General features: G+C 38.6%; 2 protein-coding genes across 3 annotated transcripts; both read right to left on the reverse strand.

Annotated features, from left to right (window-relative positions):
- Nucleotides 1–1,299: 1,299 nt before the first annotated feature.
- Nucleotides 1,300–5,295, reverse strand: LOC139645533 (L-rhamnose-binding lectin SML-like). Of its 2 annotated transcripts, XM_071521271.1 has the most exons (9): nt 5,226–5,295; nt 4,852–4,884; nt 4,682–4,753; nt 3,820–3,955; nt 3,113–3,222; nt 2,975–3,019; nt 2,029–2,161; nt 1,732–1,835; nt 1,300–1,416 (listed from the first exon to the last, which is right to left on the reverse strand). In XM_071521271.1, the coding sequence occupies exons 1-9, from the start codon at nt 5,254–5,256 to the stop codon at nt 1,385–1,387; spliced, it is 696 nt and encodes a 231-aa protein (XP_071377372.1). In that variant the 5' UTR covers nt 5,257–5,295; the 3' UTR covers nt 1,300–1,384. The 2 variants fall into 2 exon arrangements, with proteins under 2 accessions (XP_071377372.1, XP_071377370.1); XM_071521269.1 differs by lacking the exon at nt 1,300–1,416 and having other exon boundaries at nt 1,582–1,835.
- Nucleotides 5,296–8,216: 2,921 nt separating this feature from the next.
- On the reverse strand, nt 8,217–15,010 carry LOC139645534 (L-rhamnose-binding lectin SML-like). Its single transcript, XM_071521272.1, has 9 exons — nt 14,942–15,010; nt 14,527–14,559; nt 14,357–14,428; nt 12,406–12,541; nt 11,699–11,808; nt 11,561–11,605; nt 11,226–11,358; nt 10,930–11,033; nt 8,217–8,459 (listed from the first exon to the last, which is right to left on the reverse strand). Exons 1-9 carry the CDS (start codon nt 14,970–14,972, stop codon nt 8,449–8,451), a joined length of 675 nt encoding a protein of 224 aa, XP_071377373.1. The 5' UTR covers nt 14,973–15,010; the 3' UTR covers nt 8,217–8,448.
- Nucleotides 15,011–15,330: the final 320 nt, after the last annotated feature.

Consider the following 15,330-nt stretch of genomic DNA (forward strand, 5'->3'; position numbering starts at 1 on the left):
ATGATCATAGTGAATGTTAATGATGAGAGGTCCTGGATATGGTCCTGTGTTGTGCTGCTGCTGTGAACCCAATAAAACATCTGTGGAGATTGAGCAGGGTTCTGGGTTTTTTCTGGTCATGTTTGTTTCATAAAATACAACAAATAATCTTAGTTCAAATAACTTAGAAAAAAGACGAATCTGAATGTGACATGCTCCACCTCTCTAGCCACCCCCTCTTGCTTAGCATAATAAAAACTCACTAGCTTAGCTCGGTGAAATCACAAGCTGAACTGCTCAACTGTCTGTGTGCTTCACAGTGAGAGCTGGAGTAGTCAAGTGCCATTTTGTTCTGAAAATGTTGACTGTTGACAATTTATACAGTGCTTTATTTGAAAATTCAGCAATCTGCAGTTGCAACAGAGAGAAATTATCCTCTGTGGCGGGTGATGTAAATACAGTCGAGTGTATTTTTACTTAGAAGTAGTGATTCAGCTCTCATGCATTTTTGTAATGGGGAGAAAAAAATGTAAGTAATTTTTCTCTTGAAAATCAAATTACCTCAAGTTTATAATACTACAGTCACTGAGGTCCTCTTTTCTTTCACTAAATGTCCTGGCTGTCCATGTGTATCTACATATCCTGGCTGTACAATGTTTTCTTTTCATCAAACTGTTGTTACTCCTAGTGGCTCTGTACTTCTATAGAGAAGAGATGACATTTTCATGCTAAGGACTCCCAAAATGATTGAATGATGGAAAGATTTCGTTGTGCTGCCTGATAAATGAAATCATAGTAAAACTAACTTTCCTGCAGTTTTCTTAGGACCTTTAGACATCCTAAAGAAGCCCTGTGGATCCCTGGATCCTAATTTACAACCAGTGTGTAGAGGATCAGCAGAATTGGATACATGACAATTGCAGTCTGTGATTTAATGTATCTAATGGCATTCATCTCTTTGATGCCACCTGGAAAAAAGAGCTAATTTTCCATCTAATTTAATGCCAGCTGGAAAAAAAAATTTTTCCATCTAAAAGTTAAACTCCTCAAGAATCTGTGAATATATGCAAAGATTTAAACAACCCTAATACAAATAACATCTGTATTGGGGTTTTTCCTTGGAGAATTCATTTGAGGCATTTCCTCAGTGTACATGAACGTCTCATTATTCCACATTAATATTCTACTGTAGTTATGTATGTGGGTCAGTATTCTGCTTAACGTTATTCTTTAACTTCAATTTAAACTGTTTCATCTGGTTACTCCTTACATTTCTCTAAACACGGCACCAAATCACAAATGGATAAGTTACATTTAAGATGCTGATTTAAAATGCATTTTATTCAACGAATGAATGGATATGCATGCATTGATTAATATTCTGATTATTGTGATTGGAATATGTTCACACACTCTGATTTGGTGAGGCAACAGGATCTGCAAAAAAACAGACAAAAAACTCACTTCAGACAGATAATGTGCTGTCATTGCAGGTTGGCTTTTTCATAAACTGACATCATTGTACATGATGTCAGCACATTTTCAGAAACTAACTAATGGGTTTCTCAAAAGCTTAGCGTTGAGATCATTTTTCATTCCACTTGAAGTCAAGAACCAATGTGAACTAAGTAGATCATGCCTTCTTCCCCACCCCATATTATACCCCCAGGTATTTTCCTGTGCATGTGTGGTGTAACCCCATATTACCTTCAGCAGAGTGAAACAGCCCAAGCAGGCCTTTCAGATACTTACATTCACATGTGTAAGCCAACTCCAGGTACTTGTAAGTGCCAGCACAGGGGTCCCCAAACACTGAGTTGCTCACATTGATAGTGCAGGTGTTATTCCCATTACAGCTGTGGATGCCGAGCGATATGAGTGAATACATTGTCTTACTTCCATGTCATCAAATTTCAACAAATCTGTGCTCTGTGCCACCTGCAACTAACATTGTACTACAGTTGTAAAACGTCTATATACACCATGATTTTTTTTTCCATAATCCTCAAACTAAAGTTAAAGTTATAACAAAGGAATATGCAACAGCACCTTTCGCCAACACTGCTAGTGACCCTTGAGCAGTCGACATCTTGGATCTGAGAGGTAGGGCGTTGGTAAGAGCATGTGGTCCGGTCGCGGCGGCCATAATCAGCACCGTGGACATTTATAATCTGCCCTTGGTCTGAGAACAGGAGGAGGAAAAGTTGGAAAGGTAGAGAGGGAAAAAAAAAGTGTTAATTCTAGTTAGAGATGCAGGTGCCAAAAGGGGCAAGTAGTAGTTTTAAGTGTCAAAAATTCATTGAAAATGTGTTTTTCCCACGGCGCAGCTGAGGGCATCATGAGGCAAATTCAGGTCAGGCTTAGTAGATGATGCGCTTCGTCAGATGGCCTCTAGAGGGCGTTTTTGAAGGTGAGATGCAGTGTTTCCCTAACCTTTGCTCTTCTTTCAATGAAGAAATACTCTCCAGTTCAGAAATAACTGATGTTATAACAGCATCTACGCTAGCCTCTTTAGGAGCCGCCATTGTTGTGAACGAACAGTCGCTTCTCGCTGTCGTCACACCTAAACCACGCCCCTAGCTGTCCTCTTAGGACGCTGATTGGTCCGCACCACTGTGGTTCGGCCACAAACGCATAACTTGAAGCCTGGCAAGATGGATTCTCGCGTGATCGTGATCGTGATCGTGATCCACAGAGTCTCCCGGTGTGAAAACAAAACTGAAAACATTCCACAGTTAGTTACAGGGATTTGCAGACAGTAACTCGTCTTCTCTGCCCTACAAACTTTAACGGTAGGTGACATCATCTTGTGGTATTATACGTATTATATACGTTAGTGGAATTAGGTAATTTAACCGTGTCGCAGTGCTTCAGTGCATAGAATTGAACACACGTGCCATGGGTCTGTAAAGGATCTGTGCTTGTTTAATTACTACGCTTATGTTTATCATGTTAATGCATCATACGTATAAAAAAAGAGAAACTGTGATCTTACCACAATGTAGGTGTGCCACAGAGTGCTCACATGCAACAAGGTAAACTGTAAAAGTAACGTGAATCAGGTTAGACATCACATTTATCTGACATATTTTCAGCTTAGTTTCATTGTTAGTGTCATGCAGACACGACTCACTTGCTGGGAGGCAGGTGAAGGTGGTGTCCAGGTATTTGAAGGTGCCAACGCAGGGATCAGAAGTACGGAAGACATTTGTGTTTAGTTCACACACCCTCTTGCCATTACACCTGAAGGGAGAGCATAAGACCATGTTTCTCACAAAATCGTACCAAATCAAACTAAACCAGACTATACTGTAGTTACTTGGGCCAGCTTCAGAAACCTTACTATGTACCAACTACTTATTAAATGTGATACGTTGATAGTGCAATATTTAAATCCTATGCATCTGGGACTTTATATTACTATTTTAATATTGCACTGTTTGTGCTTGTACGCATTTAGCCTTGTATTTCTCCTGCTTGATCTGTGTGGTTTTCCATTCTACTCTTGTTTGGTATGTGCAATTACGGCAAGAAAAAAGTTTTGGGTCTCACGGTGCACTTGTGTAAAGTGAAAAGACAATACAGTTGAGTTGAAGATCACCTTCTCCATTGAACAGTACAAAGATGATCTAAATGCAGTTATTCTTTTGTGAAACCCAGCTTCAGTCACATATCCATAATAGCTGCTTCAACTACAAAGGACAATGTGAAAAAGGAATAACCAGCACAGTAAAATTAACACCATCTGAGAAAGCTGTCAAGGGGTCCAAAATGTGATGGAAGATTACATGAAATGTCAAATATTATTTCAGAGTTGGTACGTTTATTGGACACGTGTACCTGTTTTTGAGGGTGTCCAAAGTGCCCTCCTGAGAACACTCTGTATTGGCCACCTGTTGTGGCGGTCTGCCCGCACTGCAGGTGCTGCTGTCCGCACGTCCATACAGTGCTGACTGCACACTGATCACTGCACTGTCTGTTACACACAGGAGATGGGGAAATTATGAATGAGGAGGAGAGAGAAAACAGTAAAATAGAGATGGAGAGCTCAGATGGAATGGATAAATGCTTATTATAGTTCTTCTATAATCACTATAGATCTGAATTATTAGTTCTGTCTTAAGTGGATAGTAGAAACTCAGTCAGACTGCACATATTTTTGTCTGCTTGCAGCAATCACTTTATCATATCAAGATACGTTATATTTGTTAATGTGTCAACAGAAATAAAACAGAGGGATTTGGGTAATTACTTAGCTGGGCTAGTAGCCTGAAATGTCTAGAAGCTCAGCAGATCTTACTGGTGCCTCTTTGGTGTAAATGCTTTGCTAAAAAGAAATATTGGCCTGTGCCATATTTCTGTTCATCTCATTTGTCTTCATGTTTTCTTGGATAACTGTCATAACATATGATACAAATACATATATATAATAAACTAGAAGAAGATACCAATGTGAAACATCCAAAAATATTTGTATGATCTCTCTTTGGTACTTTGTATTGGTCTGAACATCTTGCATGTGTTACTTGTTGTATCGACCATTTCAAACCACGTGCCTTGTTTTTGCTCCTCATGCCTCAAAACTGTCTGAGTCAGATGATTAAAGTAGAAACTCTCTTAGGCAACCTTTCCTAGAATCCAAACAAAATGCTGCCAAAATAAATGTACCATATACTGTGTACAGAAAGCTTTAGCAAGTTACCAGTCGTGTCACAACTCAGGCGGTGGACATTTCCATTATTGTCACATGTGATGACTCTCTCTGTGGAAAGAACTAAAAGACCAAATAGGAAAGTGTAAGCTAAACACACAGGCACATACATAAAAATACATGCAAGCCTTCTCATACCACACTCACACATAGATATTTACCTGAACTCATAAGCAAACAAGTTGCTGCCAGCACTGAAAAAGAAACATCATAAGCCATTCAATGGAGGTCAAACTGGCTTAGCCTCATACAAGAACAAAAAGATTATTTCTCTTGCCTCTGTAAATCCAGCATAACAGTTTTCTCAATGTACAATGCACAAATGTGTTATTATTTTTACCGAGCACCACTGTTTCAACAGGCAACATAAAGCATATGAACAGGTTAAAACAATCAATATAGCCTACAAATAATCTGAAAACTTTAAACAATCAATATTCAGTGCCTTGTCAAAGGTCAATCAACATCAAAGCTTCCTAAATTAATTTAAACCCATAGTATTTTCCCTGCAGCCCTCAGTCAGCTGTATACTCACACAGTGTAGAGCTGAGTCTGAAGCAGAGCATGGTGCCAGTGGTTGCTGAACAGACTAATGGTGGTTGGAACAGCTACACTCAGTATTTATTTACCCGGGTCGAGGGCAGTCTTTGCTTTTTAGGCTGAACACAAACTGGCTCTGAGCCAACTGGCTCTGAGGCAACTGGCTCTAATATGGACACACAATAATAATTGATATATTGATAATATGATTGATGAATGCCCATCTATTATTTATCAGTTGTAATAGATTAGGAGGAAAGACGAAATATAAAGAATTTGTGGAAATATGGCTTCGCTTGTCATGATCAGCAGGAAGAATATTTCTCAAATGGTGACAAGGTGGACCAGGTGAGACACTCCTTTAAAAATCTTTAAAAAAAAAAAACATAACAAAAGGGAAGTCAGAAGACACTTTCAAAATTTATTAAAAACAGTATTCCATTGAAATATAGTATTCCATTAAACCATCAACAGTATTTACAAAGTGCATCACTCATTGCTTGTATATAAGGCAACACCATTTTGTGATAGTGATAACAAGGCAAGGATGCAGAAGAGGCTTAGGGCCACATGTGAAGATTTTATTTGAGTTCTGCGATTAATCTCAGAATTCTAAGAATAAAGTCAGAATTACTTTATTCATAGAATTCTGACTTTAATCTCAGAATTCTGACTTTCAAGCAATATTCCACTTAGTTTTAACATGGCGGTTATTCGGCTCTTGACTGCCATGAAAACCATAATATAATCTACTCAATTACATCGGATGCAGCTGGACGAGTTTGTAGTGTTCGGATTTTTACTTCCCATTCATTTGAATGAAGCCACGAAAATAGCCTGAAAACGTACTTTTAACACGTTAGTGAACAGATTCAACAACAGATCCCGCTACTGTGATTTTCAATTGACGTTTGGCCGTACTTTTTAGAACACAATTTCGCCAAATAGCATTTTTATTGATAGACAAGGGATACAAAATGACGACATACCAATTACTTATTGTCTTAAAAGCGGGATATGTTGTGAATCTGTTCACAAATGTTCACAAACGTGTAAAATGTAGAAAGTTTTCAGGATATTTTCATGGCCTCATTTAAATGCTACAATCGCTACAAACTTGTCCCGGCTGCATCCGATCTTGGTGAGTAGTTTATATTATGGTTTTCATGGTGGTCAATTGCCCAATAACACCCATGTTAAAACTAAGTAGAATATTGCTTTAAATATTGCTTTTAAGTTCTGACTTAATTCTCAGAATCTCAGAATTCTGAGATTAATCTCAGAACTAAAATACATTTTTCAGATGTGGCTCCAAACCCCTTCAGTACAATATAAAATATACCACCTTGAAATACCTTTTTTTTTTTTTTTTCAAAATAATTGTAGCACCTTGTGGCGGGTGAGGATTCCCAAATGGATAGACAGGTGGATAAATTCTTGTTCTATCTGGTAAATTACATAATAGTAAATTTGAACTATTGTTAATTTTTCTGTGGACTGCCTGGAACACCCCGAACCACCCAACTTTGAGAGGCATTGCTATGGAATGTTTAGTTTTAGTGTTATCAGAATCTGATATTTGGCAGGTTATCTCCACATGTTGGAGATTCCTGATGCTACACTGGTTCACAACAATTCATCGTGCATGCTGTCCTGAGATTGAGATTATGCTCAATGTATGTGCTGTACTCCATCACTGAGTCCATGTAGGTTTATTAGGGGTCCAAGCACGTAGTGCTGGAACCCTATTGTATTTGCTGGAATTCTTCTTTCTTTCTTTCTTTCTTTCTTTCTTTCTTTCTTCCTTCCACTCATGCAAGGCAGCCCACACACATTGTTCCAGATGGTGGCGCTATGACAAGCAAATTTACAGTTTGGCCAATAACTTCTGAATCATGTGTCATAGACTGAAAATTCTAGTGTCCATAGATTCTTTGGAAGGTGCTGAGTCCAACCCATATATCACTTTCAGTGTCCACCATATTGTATTGTCCGCCATTTTGAATTCTTTAAGAAACATTTTTTTTCGAAACTCCTACACCGTTCATCCAATTCACACAAAACTTGGTGTGGACAATCTTGGGACCGTCCTCTTTCAAATTTGTATAAAGGTTATTGATAGGCCAAATGGTTTGGCTTTTATCAACCAATAAACTTTTAACTAAACATATCCTAACACAATTTTTTTAAATTTTATGTAACCTTTATTTGACCAGAAAAATCCTCATTGAGATTAAAAATCTCTTTCACAGCAGTACATATTACAGACAGACAACACGTAACAGATTACAGACAATAAAAGTTACAAATCTCATGAATGAATATTTAGAAATCACACCCTGAGACAGTAACAATAGCTAAGGATAGGCAAGTCAACATTGAGTCCAGGAGCACACAGGAAGAAATAGACTAGCTAATTAAAACATTGACAACCTGATGTGCCTGCCTCCAATTGCTTCAACATTAAAAGCACTTAGTGAAACCAGCTCCCTGAGCTTTAAATCTGTAGTGGCCGATGGTCAAGAATTAACAGATTCAGCAAGCAATGCTTTACTGGTCGTAACAGCATAACAACATGGCAGATAACAACTACCACTTTCTGAACAGCAAGAGTCACATCCTGTGACAACTGTGTCTCACTTCAGTCTCTACTACTCTGTAGTGGCAGGCTTGAGAATTGCAAGGATTATTGCAGTGAACAAACAAAATGGAGGCAAACCATATAGACAAGGATGTACCAATGGTTAAGTCTATGGGTGGACAATGCAGGCCAACAAAATTGGCCGTAACTCATTAACCATTCATCTAATCAAGCCAAAATTTGAAACACATGTTGAGGCGTGTTGCTTGAACACACCCACAAAAGCATTTTGAGCTCTACCACTAGTGGGTGCTACAAATGCAAAAGGTTTATATCTCATAATTGACTTCATAGATCTTGAAAGTGGGCATGGCTTATTGCATAATAACCAAATCTTCATAGGTATTCAGATTCAGATTCAGAAACTTTATTGTCTATCACAAAGCATGACAGAAAATTGTCTTTGATGTGGCTCATAAAAGAGGAAAAAATACATTAAAAGTCATACCACACAAAAACAAATAAACAGGTTAAAAAAGGGTTAAAAACATACATAAGATCGGAGGTAAAAAGACATTCATTAACATTAACATTCTGATTATTGTGATTGGAATATGTTCACACAGGCTGCACAGGATCAAACAGGATCTGCAAAAGACAGACAAAAACCTCACTTTAGACATAATGTGCTGTCACTGCAGGTTGGCTTTTTCATAAACCAGCATTGTATGTCAGCACAGTGGGCAGTGTTGGGCAAGTTACTTGGAAAATGTGATATATTACTCTTTACTTATTACTTTTTTTTAAAGTAATCACATTACTTATTACTCTACAGGAAAAGTAATTAGTTACATTACTCGTTACATTACTTTCCACCCCCCCCCCCCTTCCAAAAAAACCAACAAAAAAAAACAATTTATTGAAACGATGAGGACAGCTAGTAAGAGCAGAGCTCCTGACCACAGCTAGGCCTGCTGTTCAGAAGTGAAACAACGATTCTATCTCATAAGGAGAAGCTTCTCTAACCTGTTGTCAGACAGTCTATTCCTTCTGGAGGTGAGCAGCAAACTTCCTAAACTGAACAGCCACTCCACAGGCGCTAGATGGGCTCGGGGTATTGTACTTCATGTAAATGTTTTTGATGTTTGAGAACTGGTTGGGTGTCTCAATCCCAAATACTCCTGACTTCAAATAATCCATCACTTCTTTTTCTGCTAAGTAGCTGTCTACCACCGTGTCCTGCTCTGAAATCCAGCTTCTGTTTAGCTTCTGTTGGTTAGTCGGAGTGCATTCCTCGTTGGCAGTAGATGCCTCCTTGTTGGGTTGTTTTCCCTTGAGTTTCTCATTGCTGTGTTGCGTATCAGATGCTTTGATAAATTGGATGTTGTGTTTTTTGCCGTGGAAAGCGGTTTACTGCCACACAAAGTTTACAATGGACAATAATGTTCTTTGCATCCTTGACTGAGATAAATTCAAAGTAATGGGAAAACTTCCAGCTACTGAAAGCTGCGTCTCTCCGTCACCCTCCATCTTTTGTTTTGCATTTAGCTGACGTAAACCGGCTCGCGCATGTACGGAAGAGGATTAGGGCCACATGTGAAAAATGTATTTGAGTTCTGAGAATAAAGTGAGAATTCTGAGTTTAAAGTGAGAATTCTGACTTTATTCTCAGAATTCTGACATTATTCTCAGAATTCTGACTTTAAACTCAGAATTCTGACTTTGTTCTCAGAATTCTGACTTGAAACTCAGAATTCTCAGTTGTTGCAAAGACAACCAGATTGCTTTCTGTTAGAGCCTAGAACTCCTTGATCATAACACAATATAGTAACTTTCACCACTGCTCATTTTAGAAAGGCCACTGCAAGAAAACGTGTTCTTTGTTTAGATTATCAAACGGACAATGGACCATTTGTTTGTTTCTGGTAGTGCTAGTGTAGCAACGTTAGCAACATCGCTAACGTTGCTAACGCTAGTTACGATAGCTAACGCTAGCAGCCAGAAACAAACATAGTTAGATGTTTGTTTCTTTTGTTCCAGAAACAAACATAGATGTTTGTTTCTGGCTGGTCCTGGCTTCCTTGTAGCTCCTGGTTCGTTTTCTGGCTGCTAGCGGTAGCGTTAGCAACATGGCTAACGCTACCGCTAGCAGCCAGAAACGTTAGCAACATGGCTAACGCTACCACCAGCAGCCTGCTACTGTCCAAACTACTACTGTCCAAAGCAAGAAACAATCCCAACTAGAAACCCTGATCTCAGTGCTATGATAGAGGGTAGTGTTTCCACTGTCACTGCGGTTGTTCCACCGTCCGCCATTTCCGCTACTGAGGATAGCTACCATTTTTTTTTATTTTATTTTTTTTTTTTACACTGGGGATTGCTACCGGACCTCTTTTGGTTGCGCAATGGATGACGCACTTCCTTTGTGCCGTAAGTCGAGCCTTCATTCTCCCGGGAGATCGTACCCGGTGGCAGACAGAATTGCATAGTGAAAGCGAGGCTTATAGGGAACCAATCTAAACGCTGGTGTCATTATTCTATAGCTGTTACACTGTGCAATCAACATTTACTTCATAATGATAAGTTAAAGCAAAAAGGTTGTCTATAGGGTCTTTAAACTCAGAACTCCTAAGGCCCTAATCTTCTTCTGTATGCATGTCATTAAGATACACGTGAGGAAAAAAACGATCAGGGATTTGGGGAGAAAAAAAAAACCTTCGATAATTTCAAAGGAGAGAACAGAAAAGGTTGACGGGGGTTCAGGCTTAAGTAACGCAGTAATGGAGCGTTACTGGGATTAGTAACTGTAATGTAATCACTGAATTTGAAATTATCATCCCTTACACTGGTTACCAAAAAAAGTAATCACATTACTGTAACGCGTTAGCCTACTGAGTAACGCGTTACTGCCCAACACTGCTAATGGGTTTCTCAAAAGCTTAGCGTTGAGATCATTTTTCATTCCACTTGAAGTCAAGAACCAATGTGATCTAAGTAGATCCTGCCTTCTTTCCCACCCCATATTATACCCCCAGGTATTTTCCTGTGTGCGTGTGGTGTAACCCCATATTACCTTCAGCAGAGTGAAACAGCCCAAGCAGGCCTTTCAGATACTTACATTCACATGTGTAAGCCAACTCCAGGTACTTGTAAGTGCCAGCACAGGGGTCCCCAAACACTGAGTTGCTCACATTGATAGTGCAGGTGTTTTTCCCATTACAGCTGTGGATGCAGAGCGATATGAGTGAATACATTGTCTTACTTCCATATCATCAAATTTCAACAAATTTGTGCTCTGTGCCACCTGCAACTAACATTGTACTACAGTTGTAAAATGTCTATATACACCATGATTGTTTTTCTATAATCCTCAAACTGAAGTTAAAGTTATAACAAATGAATATGTAACAGCACCTTTTGCCAACTTTGCTAGTGACCTTTGAGCAGTCGACATCTTGGATCTGAGAGGTAGGGCGTTGGTGAGAGCATGTGGTCCGGTCGCGGCGGCCATAATCAGCACCGTGAACATTTATAATCTGCCCTTGGTCTGAGAACAGGAGGAGGAAAAGTTGGAAAGGTAGAGAGGAAAAAAAAATGTGGTAAATTCTAGTTTCAGATGCAGGTGATCAAATGTGCAAGTAGTAGTTTTAAGTGTCGAAAATTCATTGAAAATTTGTTTTTTAATTACTGCGCTTATGTTTATCATGTTAATGCCCCATACATATAAAAAAGAGAAACTGTGATCTTACCACAATGTAGGTGTGCCACAGAGTGCTCACATGCAACAAGGTAAACTGTAAAAGTAACGTGAATCAGGTTAGACATCACATTTATCTGACTTATTTTCAGCTTAGTTTCATTGTTAGTGTCATGCAGACACGACTCACTTGCTGGGAGGCAGGTGAAGGTGGTGTCCAGGTATTTGAAGGTGCCAAAGCAGGGATCAGAAGTACGGAAGACATTTGTGTTTAGTTCACACACCCTCTTGCCATTACACCTGAAGGGAGAGCATAAGACCATGTTTCTCACAAAATCGTACCAAATCAAAATAAACCAGACTATACTGTAGTTACTTGGGCCAGCTTCAGAAACCTTACTATGTACCAACTACTTATTAAATGTGATACGTTGATAGTGCAATATTTAAATCCTATGCATCTGGGACTTTATATTACTATTTTAATATTGCACTGTTTGTGCTTGTACGCATTTAGCCTTGTATTTCTCCTGCTTGATCTGTGTGGTTTTCCATTCTACTCTTGTTTGGTATGTGCAATTACGGCAAGAAAAAAGTTTTGGGTCTCACGGTGCACTTGTGTAAAGTGAAAAGACAATACCGTTGAGTTGAAGATCACCTTCTCCATTGAACAGTACAAAGATGATCTAAATGCAGTTATTCTTTTGTGAAACCCAGCTTCAGTCACATATCCATAATAGCTGCTTCAACTACAAAGGACAATGTGAAAAAGGAATAACCAGCACAGTAAAATTAACACCATCTGAGAAAGCTGTCAAGGGGTCCAAAATGTGATGGAAGATTACATGAAATGTCAAATATTATTTCAGAGTTGGTACGTTTATTGGACACGTGTACCTGTTTTTGAGGGTGTCCAAAGTGCCCTCCTGAGAACACTCTGTATTGGCCACCTGTTGTGGCGGTCTGCCCGCACTGCAGGTGCTGCTGTCCGCACGTCCATACAGTGCTGACTGCACACTGATCACTGCACTGTCTGTTACACACAGGAGATGGGGAAATTATGAATGAGGAGGAGAGAGAAAGAAGTAAAATAGAGATGGAGAGCTCAGATGGAATGGATAAATGCTTATTATAGTTCTTCTATAATCACTATAGATCTGAATTATTAGTTCTGTCTTAAGTGGATAGTAGAAACTCAGTCAGACTGCACATATTTTTCGTCTGCTTGCAGCAATCACTTTATCATATCAAGATACGCTATATTTGTTAATGTGTCAACAGAAATAAAACAGAGGGATTTGGGTAATTACTTAGCTGGGCTAGTAGCCTGAAATGTCTAGAAGCTCAGCAGATCTTACTGGTGCCTCTTTGGTGTAAATGCTTTGCTAAAAAGAAATATTGGCCTGTGCCATATTTCTGTTCATCTCATTTGTCTTCATGTTTTCTTGGATAACTGTCATAACATATGATACAAATACATATAAATAATAATCTAGAAGAAGATACCAATGTGTAACATCCAAAAATATTTGTATGATCTCTCTTTGGTACTTTGTATTGGTCTGAACATCTTGCATGTGTTACTTGTTGTATCGACCATTTCAAACCACGTGCCTTGTTTTTGCTCCTCATGCCTCAAAACTGTCTGAGTCAGATGATAAAAGTAGAAACTCAACCCATCTCTCTTAGGAAACCTTTCATACAATACAAACAAAATGCTGCCAAAATAAATGTACCGTATATTGTGTAGGGGAGACCAGGGATGATTATAACACTTTTCACATTTCTGTCCATATCTCCATATCTATATTTTTCAAAATCCGTTGTAAACTTTTTTCATCTGTTACAAAACTGAGCAGTTTCAACATCTGCATGGTACACAGAAAAAGAGTTATTCTGTCTCAAAGACAGGAAGAGAAATGTTACATTCTACCCCACATCCTGGGTTAGTTGTAACAACACTTGGGGTAAAATGTAACACCTATAGTAAAATTATTAACTTGATCCAAACCACGCCATTTCAACTAAAATTATTTGTTTATTCATGGTGAATAAATAAAAGAATACACTGACCTTTTGGTACAATCTTCTATGAACTTACAGTTGTGTGATGATGTTGGTAGCAGTTTCACCTCTGTGTGTGTGCGTGTGTGTGTCAGTGTATGTGTGTGTGTGAGAGAGAGAGCTAGTGAGTGGGTGTGTGAGTGTGTGTGTGTGTGTGCACATGCACGTTTAACATTAACTAATTAATTTATTCAGTAAAACATTAACAACAGATTTTAACATTAATAACAAGCAGTTGTTATACATTTGCTGTACACTTATGAACCTTTCAAATTAGCTGGCATTTTTGACAGAACCATGTCTTTGCATGTGTGCATGAGTTTAACAAAAACGTACTAAGCACAGAGTGTGACCCTTTGAAGAGAACCTTGTGTGTGTGTTTTCTGTTACAACCATCCCCAATCCTATTTGTTACAACTATCCCCAACCATAGCAGCCATTACACAGCTAGCTAGTGTAGGCTCATGGTGAAATATTAGCAAAAACTAACCATATAGTTTTAGCCTCCAAAATCTGTTGATTATCTTAAGCTAAGTTTGATAATTATGTCAGTAAAACACACTGTGCTATCCAAAAAACTATTTTGATCATAAATTTGTCTTTAAAATTGGCATTCTTCAGAACTTATTTTCTTTCCATATGTGGGCCTGGGACTAAATGGAGCATCTACACATGTGATCACCTGATTTGTATCTTGCTCATGATTGGAGAAATTGAAAGTGTTACAACTATTCTGTGTTACAACTATACCCGGTCTCCCCAACAGGAAGCTTTAGCAAGTTACCAGTCGCGTCACAACTCAGGCGGAGGACATCGTGTGCGTTGTCACATGTGATGACTCTCTCTGTGGAAAGAACTAAAAGACCAAATAGGAAAGTGTAAGCTAAACACACAGGCACATACATAAAAATACATGCAAGCCTTCTCATACCACACTCACACATAGATATTTACCTGAACTCATAAGCAAACAAGTTGCTGCCAGCACTGAAAAAGAAACATCACTGCATTCAATGGAGGTCAAACTGGCTTAGCCTCATACAAGAACAAAAAGATTATTTCTCTTGCCTCTGTAAATCCAGCATAACAGTTTTCTCAATGTACAATGCACAAATGTGTTATTATTTTTACAGAGTACCACTGTTTCAACAGGCAACATAACATTCATGAACAGGTTAAAACTCTGAACAATCAATAGCCTACAAATAATCTTAAAACGTTGTACAATCAATATAACCTACAAATAATATTAAAACTTTAAACAATCAATATTCAGTGCCTTGTCAAAGGTCAATCAACATCAAAGCTTCCTAAATTAATTTAAACCCATAGTATTTTCCCTGCAGCCCTCAGTCAGCTGTATACTCACACAGTGTAGAGCTGAGTCTGAAGCAGAGCATGGTGCCAGTGGTTGCTGAACAGACTAATGGTGGTTGGAACAGCTACACTCAGTATTTATTTACCCGGGTCGAGGGCAGTCTTTGCTTTTTACGCTGAACACAAACTGGCTCTGAGCCAACTGGCTCTTAGCCAACTGGCTTTAATATGGACACACAATAATAATTTATGATAATAATAATGCATAATAATAATAATAATGATATGATTGATGAATGCCCATTGGTAAAGCAGGATATAATATATTATTCATCAGTTGTAATAGATTAGGAGGAAAGAGGAAATGTAAAGAATTTGTGGGAAATATGGCTTGTCATCGTCAGGAGGAAGAATATTTCTCAAATGGTGACGTTGCGTGGT

Source organism: Centroberyx affinis, unplaced genomic scaffold (assembly GCF_046629955.1).
Source record: "Centroberyx affinis isolate AG114_WGS23_722 - 3 ecotype Tasmania unplaced genomic scaffold, CSIRO-AGI_Caff_v1 ptg000880l_1, whole genome shotgun sequence".
Lineage (NCBI taxonomy): Eukaryota > Metazoa > Chordata > Actinopteri > Beryciformes > Berycidae > Centroberyx > Centroberyx affinis.

What these genes read in the sequence shown, in the direction of transcription:
- LOC139645533 (XM_071521269.1), bottom strand. Translation starts at nt 5,256, where the DNA reads ATGCTCTGCTTCAGACTCAGCTCTACACTGT. An exon ending in TTGTTTGCTTATGAGTTCAG is followed by an intron (nt 4,754 to 4,851) that starts GTAAATATCTAT and finishes TTGGTCTTTTAG; the next exon opens with TTCTTTCCACAGAGAGAGTC. An exon ending in ACTAGCAGTGTTGGCGAAAG is followed by an intron (nt 1,836 to 2,028) that starts GTGCTGTTGCAT and finishes CGGCATCCACAG; the next exon opens with CTGTAATGGGAATAACACCT.
- LOC139645534 (XM_071521272.1), bottom strand. Translation starts at nt 14,972, where the DNA reads ATGCTCTGCTTCAGACTCAGCTCTACACTGT. An exon ending in CAGACTCAGCTCTACACTGT is followed by an intron (nt 14,560 to 14,941) that starts GTGAGTATACAG and finishes TTTCTTTTTCAG; the next exon opens with TGCTGGCAGCAACTTGTTTG. An exon ending in ACTAGCAAAGTTGGCAAAAG is followed by an intron (nt 11,034 to 11,225) that starts GTGCTGTTACAT and finishes CTGCATCCACAG; the next exon opens with CTGTAATGGGAAAAACACCT.